The sequence below is a fragment of the Ambystoma mexicanum genome, chromosome 7q, assembly GCF_040938575.1.
Source record: "Ambystoma mexicanum isolate Mex_15411 chromosome 7q, UKY_AmexF1_1, whole genome shotgun sequence".
Taxonomy (NCBI): Eukaryota; Metazoa; Chordata; class Amphibia; order Caudata; family Ambystomatidae; genus Ambystoma; species Ambystoma mexicanum.
Window position 1 is genome coordinate 16,237,488 of NC_090941.1, and position 26,927 is coordinate 16,264,414.

Genomic DNA, 26,927 nt, shown 5'->3' on the forward strand with positions numbered 1-26,927 from the left:
AACATTCTTTTGTGATTTGGAACCACCTAACCTCACTGTAAGCAGAGATTCTCACCAGGAGCAGTCATTCTGTTTGGATGCTGAACTCACATATGCAGAAATGCTTCTGGCTGAAGAACCACTGTGCCAGTGGTGTGAGATATTGCTGAAACTAAGACAAGGAATGTCCCAAGGGAAAACTAATTTACAATGTGTGTTGGAGATAATTTCACTGAGAAAATACTTGTCTTTTGCACTCAAGGAAAGGGTGAAAGAAGGGGTGGGAATTAGTATGAGAGAAATGTTTGTAGCAAGGGTTCAGGAAGCAGAGCAAGTATATCTTTTGTGGTTACCATAGACAAGCTATGCACTTTACTTTCCACTAGCTCATTTTAGATTATTTCAGAGCAGTGTACGCCATCATGAAACCCATGCTTCATTTAGCTTCACCGTATACACATTCAGAGGCAAACCTTGTAAATCACCATTATAAACCTTGTTTAAAGTTGACCACTATTTTCGTTGATTTCACTCAGCTTTGTGGCAAACTGCAGAATGGACTGACATATCGAAGATGCATTTTTACACTTTTCTACTCAATTAGTTATTTTAACAAATAATGTTCAAATATGATTATTATGAGGAGCTGGCATGTTTCAGTTAATGATGTTGTTACTAGGCATAACTTTTCAGACCGGTGTTGAAGGGCTTGAACATGCACAACCACTACCGGACAGCCCCTGTAGTCATCTCTCTGGTTAGTGGGATATATTTGATACTTATATTTTATTGTAAATTGATTCCATAATGCTGTAGACAATGTACCATTGTCTAATCTCACCATGTGTGCATTATGCACACTTTCGTTCCATAACTTAACTTAATTTACTTCTAGTTCATATACCTGAAGTTGCCCAGGATTTTATTTTCTTATAGGTACTATTTGTTAGAATTACCTTAAGGTAGCTGTATGATTTTTGGAAAGCTCCATAAGAAAGGTGAAAAGAAAATGTACTATATATTTTTTGATTATTTCTCAATTTAAAAATGTTTTCTCATAAAGACTACACAACACAATGTATTGTTCTTCTTAGAAAACTCATTCTGAAATATATAACTGTTTGTGAGAACAACATGGATATTTATGAGTAGCATGATGGGTGACATGATGCCAACAGTGCCAACAACTATGGACCTAAAGTTCAATATTACTAAAGTACATGGTCATTGTAAGGCTTGTTTATAAACCAAAAATGTTGTATTGATTCCCTGTGAACAAATTTAAATCAGTGGTGGTGGTGGAATTATGTAAGACTTGTCGCAGGTGCATCACAAGTCACCAGCCACAAACCAGTTGTTGGTGTGCGCATAGTCCAAATTTGACATCAATAAGTAATGGGCACATGGGCAAACTCCCTTCCATACACCAAGCCTAGCATTGGCAAATGCAGAGCCTGACACATTCATTATACATTTCTTCCCTCCTAAGATGTAATTTATCTGCATTTTGTTACCAAAATTAATTAACCAAATGTGTAGAAATATTCAAGGATGGTGAGGAAGGATAGCTCATGGGCAACAAATTTGTCTTGGAAGCAAGAAAACGCAGCACAGGTTTGAAGCCCAATCCCACGCTTGGAAACCACTCGCTGGCTGATATTAAGCACGTTATAAAAGAATTATAATTATAGTTATCTCTCTCTCCGTGAAGATTTCTACAATCCAATGTTGACTTTCAAGTGCTTGTCTTCAGAAATCACTGCCCTACAGTCTTATATTTCCACCAATATAATGATCCAAAAATATGTGTATCTTGCCATAAGATTCACATAGTGCACAAGATAATCTTAGGTTCCCATGCCACAGGCCTTGTGATGCTTAAGGCTTAAAAGCAAGTGACGGCAAGACTGACCATAGGCATTGAAAAATTCCAGCTTACCTCCCTTACTTTAAGGGAGCTTTTAGAACTGGAGGGGCATAAATGTATGCACGTAATATGCACTCGGGCGTAGTGCGGGAGCCCCTACCAGACTTCGGAAGTTCGGGGACTTCTCACTCAAGAACATTATTTTAATAATCAGTTAAAATTCTGCATTTTACAGCACTTTCTGTGAAAGATTGGGTAAAAAGCCTCACAATTTGCAATCAGTTGTGTGTGGTAGCACATGAAAAAACCCAATAGATGCAAGTCATCAACAGTGCAAAAGACCATTTTCCACCACATTTTCATGATGCCTTTGCCTGTTAGATAGGTCCATTAGGTTAACCCAAACAAAGCGATTTTGGGGTATGGTCAAAATAGGAATGGTTACACGAGGTTTTGTAGGAGTTACTGAGGCACTGAGGCAGCTGAAGACTGAATAGCTTAAGAACAGTGGATTGCTCATTTTAATGAAATTTGTTATACTAAAGAGGGACCAGGGAAAAATGTGTTGCTGCCTGTAAGTGCACTTATTTCAATCTGGATGAAATACAGGCACACATAAGGGGGGTACAGAATGGAAAGGCTGCAGGCCCAGATGGGCTGAGACCAGACGTTTTTGCCCCAGGTCTTCAACTCTATTGCTGATATTTGTGTGTTGTCGCAATCATGGAGAATCAGTTGAATAATTCCCATCTTTAATAAGGGTAATGTAAATGACCCCCACTGCTATTGTCCAATCGCTCTGCTGGATGGCTCAAGCAAGATATTTACAGGCTGTCTGGCACCACGTTTGGAAGAATGGACACAGGATAACAAGATAATGCCAGTTATGAAAAGGTTTCTCAACCGCAGATCAATATTTTATATGAAACTTACTGGTCGATAAAATACCTGGGTAGAAGGAAGGGTCGATTGTATGTTGCCTCCCTGGACTTTGCTAAAGACCTAGACTCAGTAGACCGAAAGCAAGCGCGGCAAAAGCTTAGGGGGATTGGGGTCCCGTTAAGGCTCCTCCAGCTAATTATGCAGCTCTATAGTAATACTTCGGCAAGAGTTAGATGTGCATCAAACTATAATTACTCAGAAAATTGTATGACTTATACGGGTGTAAACAAGGCTGCCAATTGTTCCCTTTATTGTTTTCCCTATTGCTCCATGATTTTAATCCACAACTAACAACTCAGGGTTTGATTCCACCCATTTTAATGGAGGGATGTTCACCACCTTATTATATGCAGACAGTACAGCGCTGTTTGACTTTACTCCAGGAGGTCCACAGAGGAATTTAGAATAAGCTAATCAATATTTTGAAGATCTAGATCTTCAGTTGAACTTCTGTAAATCTAAAATACTAGTGTTTGGCAAGAAGAAACCATCTTCCATATGGCGTCTGAATGATTAATTGCTTGAGGTGGTGAATGAATACACATATCTGGGTCTTCTGTTTTTGGAAAGTGGGAGCTGGAATAATCACGTAAAGATGGTAACAAAGCAAGTATCAAGGCTCCTTCGTTTTTTACTATACGTTTGGGGGGAAACAATTGGACAAGTGCCTCCAGGTGTTAGGCTCCAAAGTGAATGCCACAACAACTGTATGGAGCAGAGATATAGGGTGTAGCTCAAAGTGGGACGTAATGATGACCAGAGGGATGCGTGAGATCACAGGTCTGCCTACTAGAAAACCCCGGGATGCACTAAGAAATGAACTTGGTTCTTTAAGCTTATCTCTTCTAAGCCAAAGGAGGTATCTAGATTTTTTTCTGAATGTACAACTGACTTCTCCACAAAACACCAACGTAACTGCTGCACAGTGTGACTCCGGGCTCAATTCTGGTAACGGAACAAAGAGTTGGTACAATTCTGGAATGGGTTTAATGATGGTGTGGAAGCTGGGAGATGTAAAGGCATTGGGTAAATTATCCCCCAGTCAGAATAGCATTTTGCTTAAGGAGAGAGCAGAAGAAAAGGAACATAATGATCTGATTGAAAGCATCACATGTTTTAATACATGGAAACATTATACTCCATTGCCAAAATGCCTGGGAGTGCCCCCTGCCGTACTTATGATTAAGTCTCCCGACGACTTATTCTAACGGCAAGACTAAATATACTCCCCTTAAGATTTAGACACTGTGGTTGGCTAGAGAAAAGGTTTGTGCCTGTAAGTTAGTCAAAGATGTATGGAATGTTTTATTACATGTCCAAGTGTGCAGCACCAATATATGCCAGTGTTACCATATAAGGACTACCAGCCACTAAATAATGCCATGCCACAGAAAGAAACTATATCCAGACCAGCTATACCAAGATAGGACAGTGTACCACATAATCACAGCTCTGTTTGTTTTTTACCCTTGATGCAAAGTACATAAATACCATGACACACAGAGAATATATAACCAGACTGGAGCCACCAATATAAGTCAGTCCAGGCATGTAATAACACTTATCATGTTTGCTTATACTTAATCTGGCATGGCATTGTTTAATTTGCATCAATAGTAAAGCAAACATAAGTGTTATTATTTGGCTAGACCGACCTACATTTTATGTAGGCCAGTCTAGGAACAAAATAACACTCATCAGGTTGGCAATACCCTTGAAGCCAAGTAGAAAATGCCTTGCTACAGTAAGAAAGTGTGTGGAGATTGGCAGCTGTACTGTAGGCCATAATAGCCACATAAGAACACTTATCAAATTGGCTTTACCCATAATACACAATAACTGTGCATCAAGGTTAAAGTTAACATGATAAGTATTAGTATGTGGCTAGACTGTCTAGCGACATAGTAACATATATCATGTATCATATAAATGTGCAGCAAGGATAACTCAAACAAAAGTGTCATTATGTGGCTAGAGTGTCCAACATTTAATGTAGGCCAGTCTAATCATGTACAAACACTTCACTTATGTTTCCTTGACCTTTCAGGCATGCTACTATCTGCATCAAGGGAAAAGCAAAAAAGAATACCATGCGCCCACAAGCCCCACCCCTAAATATAGGGGCCCTGCTAAATTTAGGGGTGGAGGCTGTCAAACCCACACACACACAACCAACACTGTCACCCGCAACTTCAAACATCATTCAAACTACTTTTTTGCATTGAAGCATTCATAAAAAACAACATACATACATACATAAAACGACACTTAGCTTACTTGCTTGCACCATCCATATGATCCGTGCCACCAAGGAGGACCAGATGACCCTCCTCGCCACAACGTGAACACAGTGACTGCACACCGTTGGACGATGCCACTGCAGAAAGACCATCCCAGCTGTGATTATCTTAAAACAGTGTCCTTACATATAAGCACCACAATACCCAGGTAATAAAATAAACATTTGTGAAGGTTAGCACCATTGTAAAGGCTGCAAGACTGGATACCGAAAAAGCCATAAAGTATATACTAGGAAACATCTGCCTGTACGCCTCATTGTGGAACAGCACTGCAACAACTCAGAAAATAACTGATTACCCTGAGGCACAGTCAGCACCTCAGCTAGACTCCTAAAAACGAGTCCACCAGTAAAGCAGGCTCGCTAGTTTTTTTATGCGGCCCCTCTATCTTTTGCTCTATTTTACATCTCATATGTGTGCAGAGCCGCGTTTTGTCCTACCTGAGTTGACGATATAAGCATGCATACGTGCACTATGACTGGTATTGGTTTGAATCACCTGAATTCATCAAGAAAATGTTTGTAAGACCGGCGTGTCCGTTTGTGGAGAGCTTTCTCCAAAGTGAACCACAAAACTGCTATCTGAATAGGATGTGAAATCTTGGATTTTTTCTTTTTCGAGAATTGTCATTTTTCTATTGCTATATGGTGATCTCTGGTACCCTTTTAATGGTTTTACTTACAATTCTGGTCATGCATTGTACACAATACCTTTATGGTTGTAAAAAAAACTCTGATTCTTAAGTCCCATGTCAGTAAACCCACGTAGTTAGGAAAGTGCTGGCATCAACTGATTACCACTGTACTGTACCTTCCTGAAAACTGTAGACCTTCAAGGGAAACTGTACCTTTTAGATGGCATTTGTTATGGACAGTGGGCACACAACTGCCATGTTTTTCGCATCAGAGAACCCACAAATAAATTACAGATGCTAAGTTAGTTTTTCCCACTGTAACACATAATGTTTCATAAAGCGCCTCAAACTGATTTGCAACTTACAAAAACATTGGCAGAGCGATATAATAATTTAGAGAAAGCACAAAGGGTTAATTTTCCAAGCATGCATTCCAAGAATACTTATTGGAGCACGCACTATCATACGTCCACGTTGAAGTAACTCGTGTGTATAAAAAAGACTCCTGTAGCAGGGATGAAAGCAGTTCTTAAAATAATTGTCGAAATGAATGTTACCACACTTGTTTATACTAATGAATTGAACATTTTGGCAGATTTGTCTAGCATAACAGGGAGCTGAGTACAACCAATCTCTAACAATGTTTCAATGGCAATGTGCTCAAATGTGGGTAGCTGCATCCCCACCCAGCCCCTCCCCTCACTCTTCCTCCCTGCACCACTTTGGAAATAATTGGCGAAATTAATGTTACCACATTGTTTATACTAATGAATTGAACATTTTGGCAGATTTGTCTAGCATAACAGGGAGCTGAGTACAACCAATCTCTAACAATGTTTCAATGGCAATGTGCTCAAATGTGGGTAGCTGCATCCCCACACAGCCCCTCCCCTCACTCTTCCTCCCTGCACCACTTTGGAAATAATTGGCGAAATTAATGTTACCTCATTTGTTTATACTAATGAATTGAACATTTTGGCAGATGTGTCTAGCAAAATGAGTACAACCAATCTCTAACAATGTTTCAATGGCAATGTGCTCAAATGTGGGTAGCTGCACCCCCACCCAGCCCCTCCCCTCATCCTTCCTCCCTGCACCCGTTTGGAAATTCATAAACTGACTCCTGTATAAGATTGGATTGAATCTGTTGGATTCTGAGGTATGACAAATGCATCCAACGAGTCTGCAAATAAAACATGCCAAACTTGTGTGGCATCAATTAAAAAAAAGGCTTTTTTAAAGTACATTGAACACCCGGTGGTAAGGAAAAAAAATAGTTTTGGACTTTCTGCTAAATCTAATCAACTTTTGACACACGCGTGACAACCGCAAGGCTTCAAGCGAATGTGGCAAAATAATGATGGCGACCTGACCCCTGAAACAGATTCCTTAATCAGGCCTAATGTGACACGCTTCATTTGTTTCCATTGCTTCAGCTGTGAGCATTCAATATCTCGGCATTCAGCATGCAAGGCAGGCCAATTCGTTCGACAGCAATGATGATGTTGGTGGGTTGCCGGGGAACAAACTAATCTGTTTTGTTGAAATGTACTGACATTTGGCGTTAGAGCTGAAGATTCCCTTCTACACGCTTTATTGCGCTTGAAGCAGGCTATTCCCAGTGCGGTCAGAATGCTGCTGGGCCTTCTGGGAACTATTCATTCGCATGATTATCACCCATTACTATGCAGCCCTGATGGAGATTCTCACTTCGCCTAAGATGGCTGCCTGTTGCCCGGACTGTTTTTGCACAATTCTTTTGATGCAGGGCTGCCCCCATCCTCTGTTAGGTAACATAAAAAGAGAGACTTTTAATTATCAACTTGAAATGCCAAACTGCTCCTGCCCCCTCCATTAGGAGTCTGCAGCACAGAACCAAGAGTTACAGTATTTGTTAGTATTCACTGATTGTGTCACTGGCCTGGGCTCTTCCTCGTGGCCCCAGTTGATTTGCTTTGAAAGAAATGAAAGTCAAGGAGTGTGGCTAATATGATGAATAAAACACACGTACAAAAAACTTTGTGCAGCCTAAAATACCACCGTAAATGCAGTAGAAGCTGCGGTTATTGAACAGTTTTTGTAGCACACAGTGTAGCGACATGAACATATTGTGTAACTAACGCATGACTGCTCTCTTCATGCAGGGGCTTTCCTCAGTACGTTCAAGGCGCGTGGCTGTCTTGAATATCCTGTGTATTTTATCATTCACGAATGTGTCTTTCCCCAAGCCAAAGCTGTGTTGTTTAAGACATAGCAGTCATTGCATACGCACCGTTCTTCAAGAAGGGAAACCATGTACGCTTCGATACATGATGTTGGCAAAATCACTCACCAAATGCGTGTCTTCACCATCTGTTTTCATGTCAGAAAAATGCCATGAACTTTGACATAATAAACTGTGTTGGTTTGTCAAGAAAACAAACAAGTAACTGTGCCAGAGAATGTGATGCATAACTAATGAGATTAACATTGTGACTGATGCTCATAGATATAATGTTTCTCACCAAATATATAAATACTGTTATGTCCATCGTTGAATAGCTTTATTTTTTGATTTTTTATTCTGAGATATTTCTGTCAGCCAAAGTACTTCGTTATGAAGTCTGCTATTATTCTAAGTACATTTTAGGAAAGGGAAATCTTGAAAGGCCAATTCAATGGCACTCATTTCTCAATGTTCCTGTGTATTTACTGTTCAGAAAGGAGTATATATGACTGATAAAAAGCAAAGAAACTGAAATCATATGTTTTTTTAATTGTAGTAACTTGTTTGTCTCAGCCACACTTAGCACTGTGGAAGCGCTGGCCTCCCACAGCCAGTATTAACACACATATGAGGCGTGTTATCGCTGGGACACTAGTGGTGGGGTAGAAAACGTGCTATGCGGATGGCACACAATTCATTTTCAGGCGTCCTTTCACCACCTCTTTTCCTTCTCTCATCTCTGACTGTCTGTCCGCTATCCAGGAGTGGTGTGCCACCAATGATCTCTGCCTTAATACCAGTAAGATTGAGATTATCCTCATTGGCACACCTGCTCCCTCGTTTACTGTCACTATCTTGCCGGCCTCTCTTGGCCCTCTTCCTGCTCCCACCTGTGAGGCTAAAAACCTCGGGGTCATCTTTGACTCGACACTTTCCTTCTCTCCTCACATCTCTGACCTCTCTAAGAAGTCACACTAGCAGCTGCACCTCCTCAGAGGTATTCTTCCTTTCCTCTCCTTCCCCCAGAAGCTCACTGTCTCCAGAGCTCTGGTTCTCTCTAGGCTGGACTACTGCAACAACCTCTTTCTAAATCTGCCTGCCTCTACTCTCCGCCCTCTGCAACTGATCCAAAACAGGACCGCAAGACTTGTCCTTGGCCTCAAGCCCTGGAATCATATCTCTCCAGAACTGAAATCTCTTTACTGGTTCCCAGTGGCAGCAAGGGCGAAGTTGAAAACCCTCTTCATTGTCCACAAGGCCTTGTGGGGCCTGGGGCCTCAATACCTTCAACTCTCTCTTCTTAAATATCTTCCCTCTCAAACTCTTCGCTCGTCCGCCTCCAACTCCCTCATAATCAGTCGCTTCTCCAATCAGCGAGTTGGTGGTAGATCTCTTTCTTCTGCTGGGGCCTCCCTCTGGAACAGCCTCTCTGCCTCTCTGAAACTTGAGGAGAACCATCTCCAGTTTCGGGAGCACCTTAAGACCTTCCTCTTGGCTTCTGCTTTCTCTCCCCTGCTGATCTCCTGGCTGAATCTGAAACTGCATTGGTTACCTGGCTACCTTCTGATCTCGGGCCCAGGTCTCCTCCCCACCATTTGCACACCTGCACTGCCCCTGGCAACCCTTGCACTTGGGGACTGTTTCTGTATCCCTACAGCTCCTACTAGCACTTGACACCTGATGTCTGCTCTTACACTTGCACTTTCCACCAGCTTGCCGCACTTTTAATTATTGTCTTTATTTATTTTACTCTTATCCTATGTACTGCACTGCCCCCTCCCGTTTCCCCCTGCACTTTTCCCCTTCCCCTCCCCCTTCACTTACGTGATCTCAATGTCACCTGGCCTAGTAGGATCTTCCCTCTGTTTCCCCTTCCTTGCCTCGTCGCGCTTTGAAAAACTGGTGTATAGGCGTGTTATAAATGCCATAACATATTTGCTTTTACTGATGCATTTTGTGACTTATATATTAGTATTCATATAGGTGAATTAAAGTATGTTGCACAGGTTCACACATAGTGCGAATTGGAGCTAGCTTGATTGCACCTGTGCAAGTGAGGTTTACAAATATGCAAACTGTGTTGGCACTTTACACCATACTCTAATTCTTTCCAGAGTGTTCTTATAAAGTATGCCATGAAATGTGAGCCACCATGGGTTAGACCGATATGTTTATCTAGTTCGAGTGATCCCTCAGCATTTTCCAAATGTTCATTATTGTTTAGACATTTATGTTGCACATGCCTACCCTTGCAATGCTGTACTCTAAACTGCAGAGATGTCGCATTTTTCAAAGATGCCCTTGTCAGGTCGGTAGTTTGTGGCTGCCCCTTTGTGTAATGGCCCTGTCCGCAGTAGGTGGCTTAGAAATCACCAGCAAATAAGACATAAACAAAGAAGGCCTCGTGACGTATAGACACACACAAACAGAAGCGTCTGAACAGAAGAAGTGCTGGATTATAGTATTGCAAGCCGTTTTCTGTCAGGTCGTCGTTTTGCCTTGTTACTGGTGTAAACAGAAAGAAAGTGGAACATGCTGCTACTGCAACCGAATTATATTTAACAAACAAGTAATAGCTCAGTAAAAGTAGCAACTCTTTGGGCCCCCTACTGGGAATACATTTTAGAAATCTATGACATCAGTAGCTTTCATTAGGTGCCAAACTCCTTTGTTGGGAAAATGTAGGAGTGTCATAGACAAAAATCTGAGCTCTTTGAAACTCACGTTATGTGTCATAATAGTTCGCTTTTCAAGGCAGGGGACTGACCTGGACGTAACTTTATTTTTTCATTAAGGTGAAGCTAAAGCTAAAAAAAATATAGCATTCGCAATCACTGTTACAGGGGCTTTTGAATTAGTAAACAGAAAGAACACTGGCAGTACGTTTCAGCCTCTGGTTACCACGAGTAGGCCCAAACATGCAGTTGGCACAAGAGAAAGCTCCCTGGAATCTATACGTTGCCTACGTTTCAGAATGCAATTCCAAGGGCCCGTGGGTGCAAATAGCTCTGGAGGAGAAAATGCAAAAAACTAATATGCCCAATCCGTTGACCTATGAGGTTTCGCATGTGCTGAAATATCTCTACCGGAACTAGTATAATCATGTCTAATGTTATGAGAGTCGCAATTTGAAGGTGAGCTGATGACTTGGGCCACCCCAATCCAGTTGCAGGTGTTGCTTTTAATTTAGTCTATTATATTCAGCTGATATAATACTTCTGGGGCATGTTTGCTTGACTACTTATGCCAACCGAAGTTGCACTTGAACCGGTGAAACGTTGCTGTTAAAGTGTCCCATATTGTTTTCTGTACTGGTGCATCCTTTTCTTTTGGTTTACATGGAGAACACAGGGTGCTAATTACTTAACGAGGACATCTGATTTGCATAATATATTCCAGATTTAAGAGATATCCAAAGGGTATAAAAAAAACCTTGACATTGATTTTGTTTTTCATTATCTTTGTCCACTTATTAATAGGGTAAATTTGCAGATTATTAACACACCTCCTTCTGTATATGTTTTAATACATTATTGGAATTTGTATGAGTTATAATCAAATACATGTTTTGGAAACAACACATCAGATACTTTTTGAATAATTCCTGTTCAAGTTTTCGATATTGATAAGTTTCTGGGATTCATTTTTTAAGCTCTTTTCAGACTTCTCAGTGGGTTTGTCTCCTTACCTGGCTCTGCGTGCATTTCCCTTCTGGTATAATCATATTTTTGCCATTCAAGACAAATATACTTGCGATTTATGAAATAATGCTGACTTAAATTTGCTTTGAAGACCCTTTCCCTATTCTCCCTGTGGAAGGAGACACATTTATGTAGGTATAACCAATGTGCCCTTGTTCTTTATTGAGGCAACCGTTTTCCCTCCCGAAAAAAGGTTATGGATTACATTCGTAATTGATGAGGCGATATTCACCTGATTGCTTTTTGATAAGCCTTGGTTCACCACAGGGCTGCATCCTTCAGATAAGGCGGTTGATCAAGGTCAAGATGCGTGAATACGTGGATACCTGAACCAATGCTGTTTCACGATCTAGGGCTATATTACAGACATGTTGAAGTGGTGCAAGTGCAAACTTGCATAGTAGTAGCACTAGGGCACGGTATTATCCCATGATCTGTGGCAAAAAATGCCAAAATGCAAAATGCTGAATTGCAAAGTGCACATCTCCTCGCAATTATATGTAGGGATGGATTTAGTTGAATACAAAGTAAATGAGCAGTACGGGGAGGGCTGCAGGGGTCTCCATCCACACCTAATTGTGGGGAAATGTGCCAGAGAAAAGAAATCAGCATTTTTATTGTCGATATTTTTTTTCGGAATGATCACACAGATCCTCGGGGCACACATTTCCCCACTGTGGAAAAAATCAAATTGCAATCCAATTTTTCACCAGACGAAAGTTTTTCCCAGTTCTAACACGGTATGGGACACACATTCACTGAACACGTATCTTGTTTGCAATAAGGAAGTGTGTGCCATAGCACTACAATGTCTGAAGCTTGCATTTGTACGAGTACACAGCTTCTACAATCAGGCTCCGGGGTCTTAGCAGTTAGATAGAAATCTAAATAATGATTGGAAAGACTGATTTTGTCCCTGCAATTGCATACGTCCTTGTTTTCAGAATGAACACTAATCACTTTCTCGCATGCTCTGCAGGCTTGATGAAGAAAAGGATCATTTGAATGAATTACAAGGCGATCTCAATGAGTTCATCTTGTGGTCGGAGGAAGCAGAGAGCATTGCTGCCATTCCGCTTGCAGTGGGAAACGACCAGCAGCTGAAAGATTCACTGGAAAAAGTTAAGGTAAGACACAGTCATTCATTTATTTACGCCGTCCATTGGGAGAAAGTAGTCCTAGATAGCGCCCTCTACCAGTTTAGTTGGCCGTGCTGCACATGACTCTGTGAGCCAAGATGCGTGTGTGCTGTTAGTGCGATAGGAGGCGATGCAGATGCAAAACCAGTAGTGTCGATGGGTGAAGGGCAGAAGTACCCAGGTCCGGAATGCCCATCTGATTTCTATGGGTTCAATGGAAAAACTTGGGAGTATTGTACCATAAGGTGAGAGCCCAAGGTCTGATACACTGCAGCGCTGTGGGGCTGGTTAGCTGCTTATGTGGGAGTGGGCGCGAGAGGGCTAACGAGGAGAGATTACTCATAGTTCGAGTAGAGTGAATGTACGAATGGCTAGGCCAAAAGCGTGCAGAAGTGGGAGATTTGTTTATGTTCTATTAGGTACTAGGAGATCTTAGCAGTGAGTTGGTTAGTTATGGTTTCACTAAATGCCAATGTTTAATATGCTCCATTAAACAGGTCCTCAGTGAACCTGTGCATAGAATGGCATCATAGCAGGAAGTCTTTGCTAGAACCATACTTACCATATACACGGACAGCAAGAGACTTGGCCCCCATTGCTAACAGGCTTCATTATGAGTGTCCTGGAAACAGTGAAAACATGTCATATTTAAATAGCTATTGTTTTTCGAATACAAACTAATTATAATTATTTATTTATATAGAGTATTTAAGGTATGGGGTACATAGGAAGTAAGTCATTGGTCAAATAGCCGGCATTTACTGCATGCTGTGTTTTATATGTACCCAATGCAATCCCAACTCATATTTAGGTATCCTTTTAAAGATAAGTTGCAGTACAAATACTGCATGCATGTACTTTTATCTCTATGCACATCATAATAAAGGCTCAGCGTGGCAACCTTTAGGAGTGGAATACTAGTCCATCTCTGCTCTGCCTTCATTAGCACCAAATAAGAGATGCCACCTATGTTTCCTTCTGGATTCACATTGTACCAAATGTTATATCAGAGCCTTTTCCAAATAACATTCCTCCGCTTAGTTGATAAGCATGCCCCTGGTATGCATGTCAGCATTTATGGCACACCTTATGTCTTAGGTTAAGTAAATGCAACACTGTAGAAAAGCACCAACACCTGCAAAGCAAAACCAAGCACAGCGTCAGGCAGCCTTGCATTAGCTCCTGGGGAGCATGGACAGTGAGGAATATGTAGGTCACTTCGAAAAATGCTATGTGGGACATTGTTATAGCACTTTTACTGCACGTTTGGTGCACATTAAGTATGCATACAGTGTTTTTATAACTTGTATTTCACATTACTTGGGGTCTAGGGATACAATTATTGCGATGTATCTAGTCATGGTTACACCTGTTTAAACGTGTTCTTCATATGAACAGTACATCAAATTGCCATTAGTGCACCAACGTAAGAAATATACATCTTTCTTTTTTAGACCTATCATTGGTGTAGTACACTGTTTTCCTGACCAAATGTTGGTGGATTGCTTATGTTAATCTTACAAACTTAACCACTGTTATGACACAGGAATGCATGCTGTTCATGCCTATGTTAATGCCCGGCAAGTCAGGTAGTTGAACGTGCTTCTCGGTCCAACTAAGCCACAATCTCTGAATGTCCTCCTGCACAGTGCGTTAACCATTGTTTAGTGCATAGCAATGATTGTAAGACTAAGACCCCAAGTAATGTTTAATACAGGTTATAAAAACAATACATGCATACTTAGTCTGCACCAAAAGTGTAGTAAGGGTGTGATGACAATAACCCACACATAATTCTCCGATGTGGCATATACATTCCTAATGTCTATGCTCCATGTTAATTCATTGGTGTCTGAGGCTGTCCTTGTGTTTGCTTTGCATTTGCTGGTTTCTACTCACCTTGCATTTTACTTCCAACTAGTTGTTTGCTATTGAATTTCTTTACCCAGATACACTTACTTGCAACCTATTCCCCATACACATGTTAACATTAGTGTTTGTGAAAGAGGCTCAGGCCGGTTCACGTTAAATTGCCTCCCTAATCTGTCATGCAAATAATCACATTTTGGTTACTCCACTCTTATCATTGTAGATTCCTTTATACATTGGTGTGATAGTCTAGGAACTATCTTGTGTATAGGCACGTTACAAATGCCATATCATATCATATCTGATTGGAATGGAACTTCCTCCCATATCTAGTTATTAAAAACATTGCCTTGTGGCATGATATTACAGTGAGTTTCTTCGAGGTGTTTTCACTTTTCACCTGCACTGTTTGCTTGTTTCAATCTATGTGCCTTTTGACTTACCCAAGCTTCTTACTGTGCTTTCACTTTAGCTTTGGCATCATTAATCTGCTGTCTATTACTGTTCTGCTGAGACTGTATTGCATGATCTGCTGGGTGGAAATCATGACCTCCCCATTTCCTGTTTTGGTCTGATGTCATCATGAACCTCTGATTTGTTGTGTGGGCAACAGAGTGGGCAATGTAGGACCTGTTCATTTGTGGCATGGGTCTGCACCCTGCAGCTCGACAGATGTTTTGGACTACAAATTCCATGATCCTCACCATTAACTATGGCTAAGGCTGCATAGAGTTGTAGTCCATAACATCTGGTTAGCAGGGATCAGATTGGCCTCTCTACCTAATGGCCCATGGTCAGGCCGAAATCGTTTGTGGGGATTGGGGGCCGATTTCTGCCCACACCTGGGCCGTTTTTGAAAAAAAGAATGAATCATTTGAAGAAAAAAAAAATATTTTGAAAAAAAGAAAAAAACACCTGCAACTGCATAATTCATCAAAGCAAGGTAACACACGTTACCTTGCTTTGATGATTGATTTGCATGCATGATGTGTGCATCATAAATTATGATGCATGCATCATTCACATGCTGCTGCAGCATGAAAAGTTGAGGGGCCGGGGCCGCCTCCGGGCCAGCGGCTGTCACCTTGCCGCCACTCCAGTGGGCACGGTGCCCTCTGGGCTGGCTGTGCTGTTGTATTAGTGATAAATATGTATTAATGATATTAGTGATCAACAACCAATTTTAGAGTAGAATAAGCATTAATTTCGGACTATGTATTTTGCCTTTCGCAAGTTGCAGTAATAGCATGTTTTTTTTGTCTGCCCTTGTCTCTGTTACAAACATCACAAGACATTCCATCTCACTGTCCTCGGTCAATTGACAAAATCGTTGTGCCTAAAAGCTTATGTACAGTGTAGAAATATTTGACCATAGCACATCAAGTGGCCATTGACTTCATTGTGCCACAATGAATGCTTTGTTGTAATGTGTCTATCTTTCCCATCTCCCTGGCATGCTGTTCAGGATGTTTGTTTGCATGTATAAGGTAACGAGTGCTCAGAGCATGGGAGTTCCTGCGAGTGCGCTGCTTTCCCTATTTTGCCAACCTCTGAAGCCTGAAAGTAGATCCATTCAGGCTTGACATGCAGCCAACTTTGCACCAGACCTGCAGATTAACTTAACTAGTCTGCTGTTAAATCTCAGTTACCAGTTTAATGATATCCACTACAGAATAATTGCACATTTTACTATAGCCAATAAGATAGCTCAGTGGGTTGAGCGCTCGCTGTTGTGATGTGTGTGTAATCGGCAGGTTCGAATCCCAGCAAGGCTATCTCAGCCTTTCATCCTTCTTAGGACGATAAATGAGTACCAACACAGGTTGGGTGATATTGTATGCATATTTGTTCTATAAAAAGGAGCTTCAGCGTAAGTGCTATACAATAACATATTATCATTTGGTCTTGGATGTCTGCTTGCACTCACAGTAATTTGACCTTATGGATCTATACACACAGATCTTAATGATACAAATGGTGATCCATTCTTTAATGAAATGTATATCACATTAGTGAAATCATAACCATATTTTTCGTAGTGTACTTAGGAACAATGCTTTTTGATGCCACTTCCTGTTTTGTCAAGGGGTGAAAGGGTGTGTTTCATCGCTTCCCGGTATGTCACTTTGGGGTGTGGTCAAATGACATCACTAGAGGTCAAGGGTCGTGAGGCAAGGGGTGGGCCACTTTTTTTGGCTGTTCGGGCCTATTTCGTGTCCCAGTCCGACCCTGCTGACGCCGAATGTAAGGAAAGCTTTCCCATTTTCACAAGGCACTCTCCAACTCCACTCACGTGGAGTTGAAGTGATGTGAAAACGCCACGAACGTTTCCTTTTAAATGATCTCAAAAGAGTCGTTTGAGAAAATGGCAGTGCTGTAACTAGACGTGATGCGAACACGAGCGAATCTTGGAATATTTGGTTCTCAGTTTATGCAATAATGTATCATGACACACACTGGCAACTAAAGTGCACTGTTTTAGTGTGACTCGATATCCTGCCATTGGAATCCCAAATCCACCTTTCTTTAAATTTCCTTTTGATGCTCGAATTTCCTGTGAACTCTAGTGCCCCATTCCCCTATTTGGTTTACAATGCCAATGTATTCCGTTCTTCTTATCTTAAATCCACCCCACGTACTCCAACCGTGCACTGTTGTGCCATTCCTTATACACGGAATCCTCTTCCTTGTTTTACAGCGATGATCCTGCTAGCAGCCTTGCATACATTTGGCTTATCCTGCCTTTCTGCAGCTCTGTCCCTATAAGCTTAACCCATGTATTATTTATTATACGTGGAGAATTGTGATGTTTTATTAGTTCGAAATAAACATCATATTACTTTCATTTACTGCCCCTTTACCAAAAGCTCTTCTAAGGAATGTGCAAACAATTAATGTGGCTCATTTCCGGTGTTCAACAGGCTTCTCATCGGAGCTCAATGCAGGCTTCGCTTCTATCTCCATGTCTCTGTCTTACAGCTGTCCATGGTGAGTATGTCATCCACAGATAGCCCAATTATCGCATTGAATGATTGTCATAATAAAAGGAAATATCCCCTCCCGCTGAGATGTGTAGTGTCTCCCCAATGCCTTCTCAAACGTTTCCCACACTACTGTGAACCAGGGCTGCACATTGAAACATCAACCAAACATGTTTTATCTTCAGAATCCGGTAAACGGTTATCTAATAATTATCAATGACCCCACATCTTGTGAAGCATACGATTTCTAATTGAAAAAAAACAACAATTTTCCTGATCAATGACGACTTCAATTCTTCTAAAAAGGCACATGTTCACTTACATGTTTCTATTCATTGTATCAATTCTTCTAAAAAGGCACATGTCCACTGACATGTTTTTATTCATTGTATCAATTCTTCTAAAAAGGCACATGTCCACTGACATGTTTTTATTCATTGCATCACACATTTTCGGGAAATGCATTGCAGAGAGTGAGAAGAATGTGAGCTGTAATTACAGAAATGAAAGACTCAGAGGCACATCTCTAATTGGAGCTAAAATGAGAGAAAGCACAATGTACACATGAAATGACTGCTGTGATTCACACAAAATAATGGGCATGTCAGTGACAATAGCATCCAAACATATTGCGCCTCATCCGAGGTGGGCGCAAAGGGATACCGGGTACCATTAAGGACATCGGTGGCGGTAATCCCTTTGAGCCCTATTCCGAGTTCCCTTAGTGGGTCCCTTCCTTAACGCCTGATCTGACCAGATGTTAAGGACGGGACCCATTAAAGGACCTTAGAGCTAATAACGGTACCACAAATTGCGGTACCGTTATTAGCTCCTTCCCCATTCCCATTGAGACCTATGGGGGCTGAAATGGGAATGGGGAATGTTTTACAATGGGGATTTACCAGTCCCTCCAAGGTCGGAATGGACCGGTAAGTCCCCATTGAACCAGGGTGGACTCGGTAGCGGTATGGGAGGTAGTCTTCCATACTCGGAATGAGGCCCAATTGTCTTAATTGTCAGTGCTATTTGCACAGCAATGTATTAATCCTTATTTTAACAGGTTTCCCAAAGAATCTGCCTGAAAGTTAAGTAATGGAAACTGTGCATATAATAGTTCCCAATATTCTTTATGGCAATTATACTCTGAGTGCTATATGAAGAGGGCCTACTCTTGTCTATAGTATTGTGTTGTTTAATAAGTTGCACAAAGTACTTGCTGTGTGCATTTCGTAAATTGGGTGACATGCAATATTCCCCTATTGCACAATGCCTTCCAACAACCTGTATCTTTCGTAATCCAAGTTAAACTTACATGAACATTAATTTCACAATTCCACTCTTTCCATGATCTGCCACCTAATACAAAATTATCCTGCCCACATGACCAAGTGGAGCCTGCAGGGTAGTGTGAAAGATTACAGGTATTCGTCCCTTCTCCCCAAAGGGAAGCTCACCCCTCTAAGGCTCGGGAGGTGATCCCTCTCCACAACACCCTCACTAGGGGTAGAGGCAAGCAGGACCTCACCGGGATCGACTCGACCTTTTGGGACAAGGACTTTCATTCTAAGGAAGAACTCTCTAACACACCCTTCAAGATAACACCAATATATCTTCCTGATGACAAAGCCTCTGAAGAACAAATTAAAATGTGTTACTGCCATCCTGACATAGAAAATATCAATTTAAAATTCCATTGTCCTGGGTTAAAGAAGCCCCCCTATGGAGGCAAAGAGAACCAAAGAGCAGAAGGAATGGCTTCTAACGCAAAGGAAGCTCTCCAGCTACATTATACACAAAGGGGAGGCATCTGGGGAAGAGAAATGACAGCCCACGAGATAAAAAATGAGACACACACTAGCTACAAGGAGTACAGGCCCGAGCTGTCAGATGTGCTACGGTTGGTAGCCAGAAATTCAGCTGGGAAGAAAGATGACATGCAGCATCCCAAGGAGATGTGAGAGAGAGGCCACAGAGTGGTGGCGTGACCACAGGAGATTTGTGGTGGACCGAAGGTCCAATTAACTATGCTGAGACTATTCTCATACTGCGAACCCGGGACAAGTCAAAACCAAGTTAATAGACTGCCAGCATGACAGACACAAGGAAAGAGAAACTGGCAGAGATATGCAAGACACCGGGAAGAGAGAAAAGGAAACCTGTCCTGATCTTGTGATGGACCCAGCGAGGTTAACCTTGAACACAGAAGGTAAAGGGGATAACAGTAGACCCGAGGAAGGGAGTGTGGGTTATTACTGGACTACTCATACTCATCACTGTCTAGAGAATAAAGACATATTACGAGTGAATGAAAATAAATACCAGAATGCTCATACTCTCACAGTCAAGAGAGTAAAGATAGGAGAAGAGTAAATGGGAATCATTACTGGAAGGACCATACTCATTGCAGACAGTTAAGAGAACAAAGATATACTACGAGTGAAGGAGAATAATTATTTGAATGTTCACCCTTGTCTTTCTCAAGAAAAAGACAACTTAATAAGAGAGACTATGAATTATTATTATAAAGCTCTTACTCGTCACAATCCTAGGAGAAGACACATAATTAGAGAAGGGTTTATAGTCATAATCAAATGCCAAAGCATTGAATGCCTTACCATCTAAAAAAAAAGCTTTGAAAAGAAAGCACCTAAAGATTTTTTTTAATTTTTTTTTATTGGGGGGGTCCCATCCCAACCCCCCTTTTTTAACCTTTAAAAACCCAATGCAATTAAAATAAACCCTTTACCTTACAAAAATTGCATTAGATGCTTTTTATTTCAACACTTTCTTTAGATGGTAAGGCATTCAATGCTTTGGCATTCGATGCTATGACTAGATACCTTAGAGAAACAGTCTAGGAGAGCTTATATTCATCTCAGTCTAGAAGGAAGGAGAACATATAAGAAGAGTACTGCAAGACAAAAAGGTATTGAATGTTATCAAACTGAGTGTAAAGCATATCAAGAATGTCCACAGGGCATAGAAATGACAATCCTGTAAGAGGAATTAAACAAGGATTCAAACTTTGTGACACTATCTCAAAAAGCTGAGCATGAAAGGTTCAAGGAAAAGGAACTGTTCAGAAATATCCCAGAGGGGACAACTAATTGTTGGAAAAACACCCAGGGAAAGGGAGAAGTATCAATACCTATAAGGAAACTCAGGAGAAGAAATGCAATGTTAAGAATGCATTAAAAGTTAAGAATGCATTGCATTAAATGCATTAAATTACTGGATCTGTCAGCTGCTATTTACACAGTCAACCACAACATCCTAATAAAAAGACTGGAAGAAATAGGGCTCACGACACAGCGCTGCTCTGGATCAAATCTTTCCTCTTCGGAAATAACAGAAACAGTTTGGTTAAAACCTTTCAAATCCGCAACACGGGGCACCACCTTGAAGTACCCCAAGGCTCATCACTATCGCTGCTACTCTTCAACATTTACATGACACCGCTAATCAACCTCATAAAAACACAGACTAACATGCTAAAACTATGAAATGATACACAAATCATCTTCAGATACATTGACATACAATAAGAGAACACACCCATAATAGATTGTCTCAAGGAGCTCTACCGAAGGTTGAACATCAACAAACTCAAACTGAACCCAGACAAAACTGAAATCATGATTATACCTGAAGACAGAGGAAACACTCAATGGATCCCATGGCCCATAGAACTGGGAAACCCACCAACACCATCTACAGCTGTAGAAATCCTGGGAATCATCATCGACAAACAGTTAACTCTAGAACCCCAAATTAATATGATAATCCAGAAGTGATTCTTCCACCTACAAACAATCATAAAAATTCAACCATTCCTCTCATTCACACACAAAACATTGCCCATCATATCCGTCATCATGTCCAGGATAGATTATGCTAACAGCATATACCTTGGAATGCCGGACTACCTACTAAGGAAACTGCAACGAATACAAAACGTGGCAGCCAGCGTTCTCCTCAAGCTCAACAGAAGAGATAACGTCACTCTAGAACTTAGGATGTTACACTGGCTCCCTGTCAAAAAAAGAATCATTTTCAAAACAATGTGCATAACGCACAGAGCAATACATGTCCAGGGATCCAAATTCATTCAAAAGAAACTCTCCATCTACAAACCAACCAGAACCCTGAGATCCTGCGACGACATCCGCCTAGAACCCAAATAATGCACAGAGAAAAACTGGGTGGATCAGCATTCTCCTGATTAGCCATAAAAATTTGAAACTCTGTTCCCAGGGGAATACTAAATATGGAGGACCAAACACAATTCATAAAACTACTTAAAACCTGTCTCTCAGCACCAAACACAAAGATAACACCTCAGTAGCGCACGCACACCTGGTAACCTGCCAAGCACTGAAAACGAAAAAGGAGTCCGAAGAAACAAGGGGAATGAGGGATAGTACCGGAAAGAGAGACCTTAAATAGAGATGCCCCCACAGGCCCAATATGATTAGGTCAGGAAAGGAGGCTTAAGGGAAACTGGAGGATGGAAAATCAGGTAAAGGAAACTCTTAGACTAGGCATACCCCAATTGAGAGCCAACAAGTGAACAGGACTAATGCACCAGACCCTCCCCCATAGATAACAGAAAATGTGCCATAGAGAATCAACAAAAACAACCAACCGTTCCCTGCGGAATCCCCTTAGATCAGTGAACGCATCTGCTAGCTAGAAATATGGCTTGTGCCAGGGGTGGGGGAGGTGTGATGCACTTTGATGGATCTTTCAGGGGATGGGGGAGGTATAATTCACAGGGATCCATTCTTGGGGTTTGGGGAATGGTGCACCTGGATGGATTTTCGGGAGGGGGCACAGTGGATGGATGCCTGGAGCGGGAGATGTGGTGCACTTGGGTGGATTCCAGTGATGGGAGTGGTGAAACACTAAGATCGATTACCAGGACACTCATCAGCAACCAGTATTAACAAACTCACTGACCATCTGCATACACCTCTCAAACGCTGGACTTAACACAACCAGACCACTACAACACCACAATCCACACATATACTTCACAACAACAAAACAAACCACACATAACTGCGCAAATCAGCACATGGTGTAAAACGTCTGAAAATCACATTTATGCTCAGTGAACAGTGTTTTTGAGCAGTAGCTGCCAACAGCAAATCACAGCGCTCTTGCTCTTCTCCCACTCAACCCCACTAACACCCACCCTCCAACAATGCATTTCAGATCTGCTTAACTGCCTGGAGACCACACACGTGGCATTGGTGCCTGGTATAAAAACCTTAAATATTAAAATTAACGTTAACTGCATGAACTGGTGAAAGTGATTACTAGAGACTATCCAAAGATCATCTAGTGAAGATGAAGAGTGGCCGAGAGACAAGTCAGAAAACCTCAGGAGAAGGGATGCCTACTCCTATCTTTAGGTTGTTAAGAACAGTGGTAGGGTTAGATAGCTCAGCGGCAACGTGCTCGCCTTGGAAGCAAGACGACACAGAGCAACACAGGTTTCGATCCCTGGGTCTGCGCTTAGAAACCTCTAGGTATTAAGCGTGTTATAAATACCAACTAAGTCATTGGGCCTCATTACAACCCAGGCGGTAAGTTCCCTACTTTACCACCATGGTGTAAACTCTGTTTACACCATGGTGGATGGCGGATTTACCGCCCCATTCCAAGGTGAGTGGGGCGGTAAATCCCCATTCCCCATTTACCTTTCCCCATTCCCATTTTTGCCCCATAGGGCATAATGGGAGTGGGGAAGGCGCTAATTACGGCACCGTAAATTACGGTGCCGTAATTAGCACCAAGGCGGGTTAGCGCCTTGCATTTTAATGCCTGCTAAAAGCAGGCGGTAAAATGGTAATCAGGCGTTAAGGGTAAACGGCGCCGACGGCGCTGTTAAACCTTTAACGCCTGGGTTGTAATGAGGCCCATAGTCCTGTAACAGCGCCTCGATGCCCCCGGGCTGTGTGAGCGCTTTAAAAAATGAAATAAATAAATAAATAAATAGGTTAGAGTTGGATAGTGCACAGTTCTTCATTTTCAGACATTCACTGACGACTGACGAGCACATGAGTTAGTTTTGTTAGGTAGAGAAGCCTTGTAGAATAGGGAAAGATAGGCCTTGTCTATATTCTTTAATAATGTCATGAGTAGACTGTCTAATCAGTGTCCATGCCTCTCTTCTGATCTACCACAGTAGACATTGAAATGCACGGCCATAATAGTGCTCTTTATATAATGGTGCATGTATCTCTGTTTTAAATTGTATGCACACTTGCATGCTGTAGCAAACCAACCAAATATTTGACACAAAAAATGACAAAGTTTTCTAACTTTGGTTTATTAGTAAACAGGAGGGTTTGTTAGGACTAGGGGCTTATAATCAAGTAAACAAAGTGTTCCATCAAGGTAACAATCTGTGGGGTGTCTTGGACGTCACTCAAATAGACATGCTAGTCAATCTGAGATGCTCTCCACGAAACCCAACTACAGTAATATATAGCACCCAGCTGTTTATTGGTTCTTAAGAATGATCTAAACAAAAATAATACCTATTTAGTGCTTTTCATAGTTCACAGTTACATGGGCATAGGAGAACCACGTCTTGTCCTCAGTTTACCTGGCAGGACTCTAATATCTCACTGTTTGTAATCCCGCTAGGAGGAGAGGGCCTAAGCCACTTCTTCCTGCAGAAGGAATAATGGCTCCCAATTGTCTCACAATGGATATATGGCCTCCTTCACTATTTAAGGGTACAGTGGTCAGCACATTTCTAAATGTTTAAGTTCACCTCTTAATCAAAAGCCATCTCAGTCTCCTAAGTGTTTCCAGATCTCCAAGCTTTAGAGGCCACTCAGCACTTCCAGCATCAGCAGCTTAGCCAGTGTGACAAGGCATTGTCAAGAGGGGGGGGGGTTCACTAGAAAGCAGCCCAGATGCAGTACTTGCTCTGAGGGGGAAGGCAACCCGTGGGAATCCAACCCTTACCACTTCCCCTGGTGCCAGGTTATATAATTGCAGTAAATATATTTCTCATGCATCTCAGGAGGATAGCCCCTCGGAGGATAGCCGAGGGGCAATGTGCTCGCCTTGGAAGCAAGATGACATGGAGCAACACAGGTTCGATCCCTGGCTCTGTGCTTAGAAACGTCTGTGGATTAAGTGCATTATAAATAACCAATCAATCAATCAATCAATCAATCAATGCCTCTACCACAAAATGCTAACAAGTCATCTTTTTAGAGCCTGTGAATCAGACAAGCAGCAGAGCACCGAACCCCAACCAGCGACCCATGTCTATGACTGAGCTAGAGAGACCAGGAACCCCATTAGTAGAAGCAACAGAAGCACTTACAGCTGCACACTCCCTAGCACTTCCCTCCTGGTACACTTTGCACATAACCCCAAAGCCCTCATCCCTTCTCTCTCTTTCTGCACATGCACGTTCTGAATGCTCACAAGGCCTGGTAGGTCCACCTCTATCTTTCATTGTCATATCTATTTTTTCATTCCCATGTTCCCTCCCTCTGGCCCTGTGGGTGCTTTGAAAAAAAATGTACTTGTCGTATAAGTGGCTACGGCACTCTGGTATGTGCTCCACCAGAGACTTGCATTCAATCTTAGACCACAAATGATATGAAAGAGGGGCTGGTCCACCTAGAGAGACTATACTTGCTTGGCAAAATGACCTACGTAGAAACCTCATCACAGACTGTCACACTGAACTGGCATACCAACATAGCTGACCAGCAGTGGCTCGGCATGAAGAAAATGTGCGAGGCTTAGCCCCCTAATCAATGCCTTTTCTTAATGTAACTCCTTCAGGCAGGGCTTTACTCCCTTGTAAAGACAGTCCCTGGTACATATACCTCCCTGGATGGGAAGGTAGATCAGGATGGATTGGCTATGGCAAGCTGGCCAATCAGTGCAGATGGAGGGAAACGTAAACAGGGAGCAGGAAACAGGAAGTGTTGGCTATCCGGGATGAGGTAAGCAGTGGAGAAGTGGTGGACCAAGAGACCAGCAGGAGGAAGGAACAAAGGATGGTGGAGGCTTTTTGAGGAAAGGTGAGGCATTGGTTTACAGAGTGCAAGGGTACTGCAGATGGAGTGTGTGTGTAGCTTGTGAATATACATTAGTGTAAGGAGTGGATTTTAAATGAGTGCTACTGGATGCAAGGGTGGTATTTCTGTAGAGCAGACAGAGCAGACAGAGGAAGGGGGCAGCATTGGGAGGATCAGATTATTAGTGGAAGGAGGGAAGAAGTATTAGAAGGAGGGGTGTAGTAGGAGGAGGTGTTGTAGGAGGAAGAGAGTAGTAGTGAGAGGAGGAGGATAGGGAGTAGGAAGGGTACTAATATATATGGAGGGATAATACTAGAGTGGTAGGAGAAAACAAGGGTTAACATCAACAGGTAGAGGCAGGAGGAAGATGGCATGAAATATCAGAGGGACAGGAGGCTGGTGGGTGGATTTGGAAGAGAAGGAAGTGGCATAGTATAAGGGCAAGGTAAGGTTGTTCATGACTAGTCTTAGGGGGAACCAGCAGAGTGGGCGTAGGGATTGTTCCCAACTTTGCAAAGGACAATAAGTGGTGCAAGCATAGGGAAACATGTATGAATATCAGGATACCCCTCGACATTCATGAGATACATTTGCATACAGTGATTCTAAATGGATGCGCAATTATTCTCATGAATATTAATTAGTGATATCCTGAACCCCCCCATATTAGATGGCAACAGTAGTGGCCGTGTAGTTATGATTAAGTTGTTGTTTCCATAGTAAGAGCAAGTTTTGGTTGGCTTTTAACTTTGCTCCCCCTGGACGAATCCTCACCAAACTTTGCAATATATGGGCCACTCTGAATTTTTCTGCAAAGTTTGGTGATGTTTGGTCCAGGGGGGAAAAGTTATTGGGGGGGCGTCCCAAAATATATTTTTTTCCCATAGAGTGAATAGTGGAAAAACTTTGCGCACGCCTACAGGCCAAACCGCTGGATGGATTTTCACCAAATTTGCGACAGGGGGAGGACCTTGGTCCCGAAAGCATGCTTTTGTAAATTTGGTGCCAATCCATCCAGCAGTTTTCTTTAAAACAAGCAAAAAGTATGTCTCAAAAAATTAGTGATATCTATGTCCGCTCCGCGGTCACACTTCCCTGTTCGCTCCGCGGACAAGATACCGATTGGCTAAGGGGCTCGCGTCATTACTGCGGACACGCAACGTGTCCTCCGATTGGCTGAAGTGAGGGGTGATGTGCGTCAGATTGTTTGGATGCGCCCGACATCTTAGATCCGCCGACAGTGCGGTGC

At 42.1% G+C, this 26,927-nt stretch overlaps 1 protein-coding gene across 9 annotated transcripts in view; it reads left to right on the top strand.

Moving 5' to 3' along the window:
* The window catches only part of DMD (dystrophin), a 7,616,828-nt gene that overhangs the window by 4,226,626 nt on the left and 3,363,275 nt on the right, over positions 1-26,927 (top strand). For all 9 annotated transcript variants that reach the window (XM_069639082.1, XM_069639084.1, XM_069639079.1 and 6 more), the window contains one exon: positions 12,609-12,756. In XM_069639082.1, the coding sequence (XP_069495183.1) occupies positions 12,609-12,756 (148 nt within the window). The remainder of the gene's footprint in view (positions 1-12,608; positions 12,757-26,927) is intronic.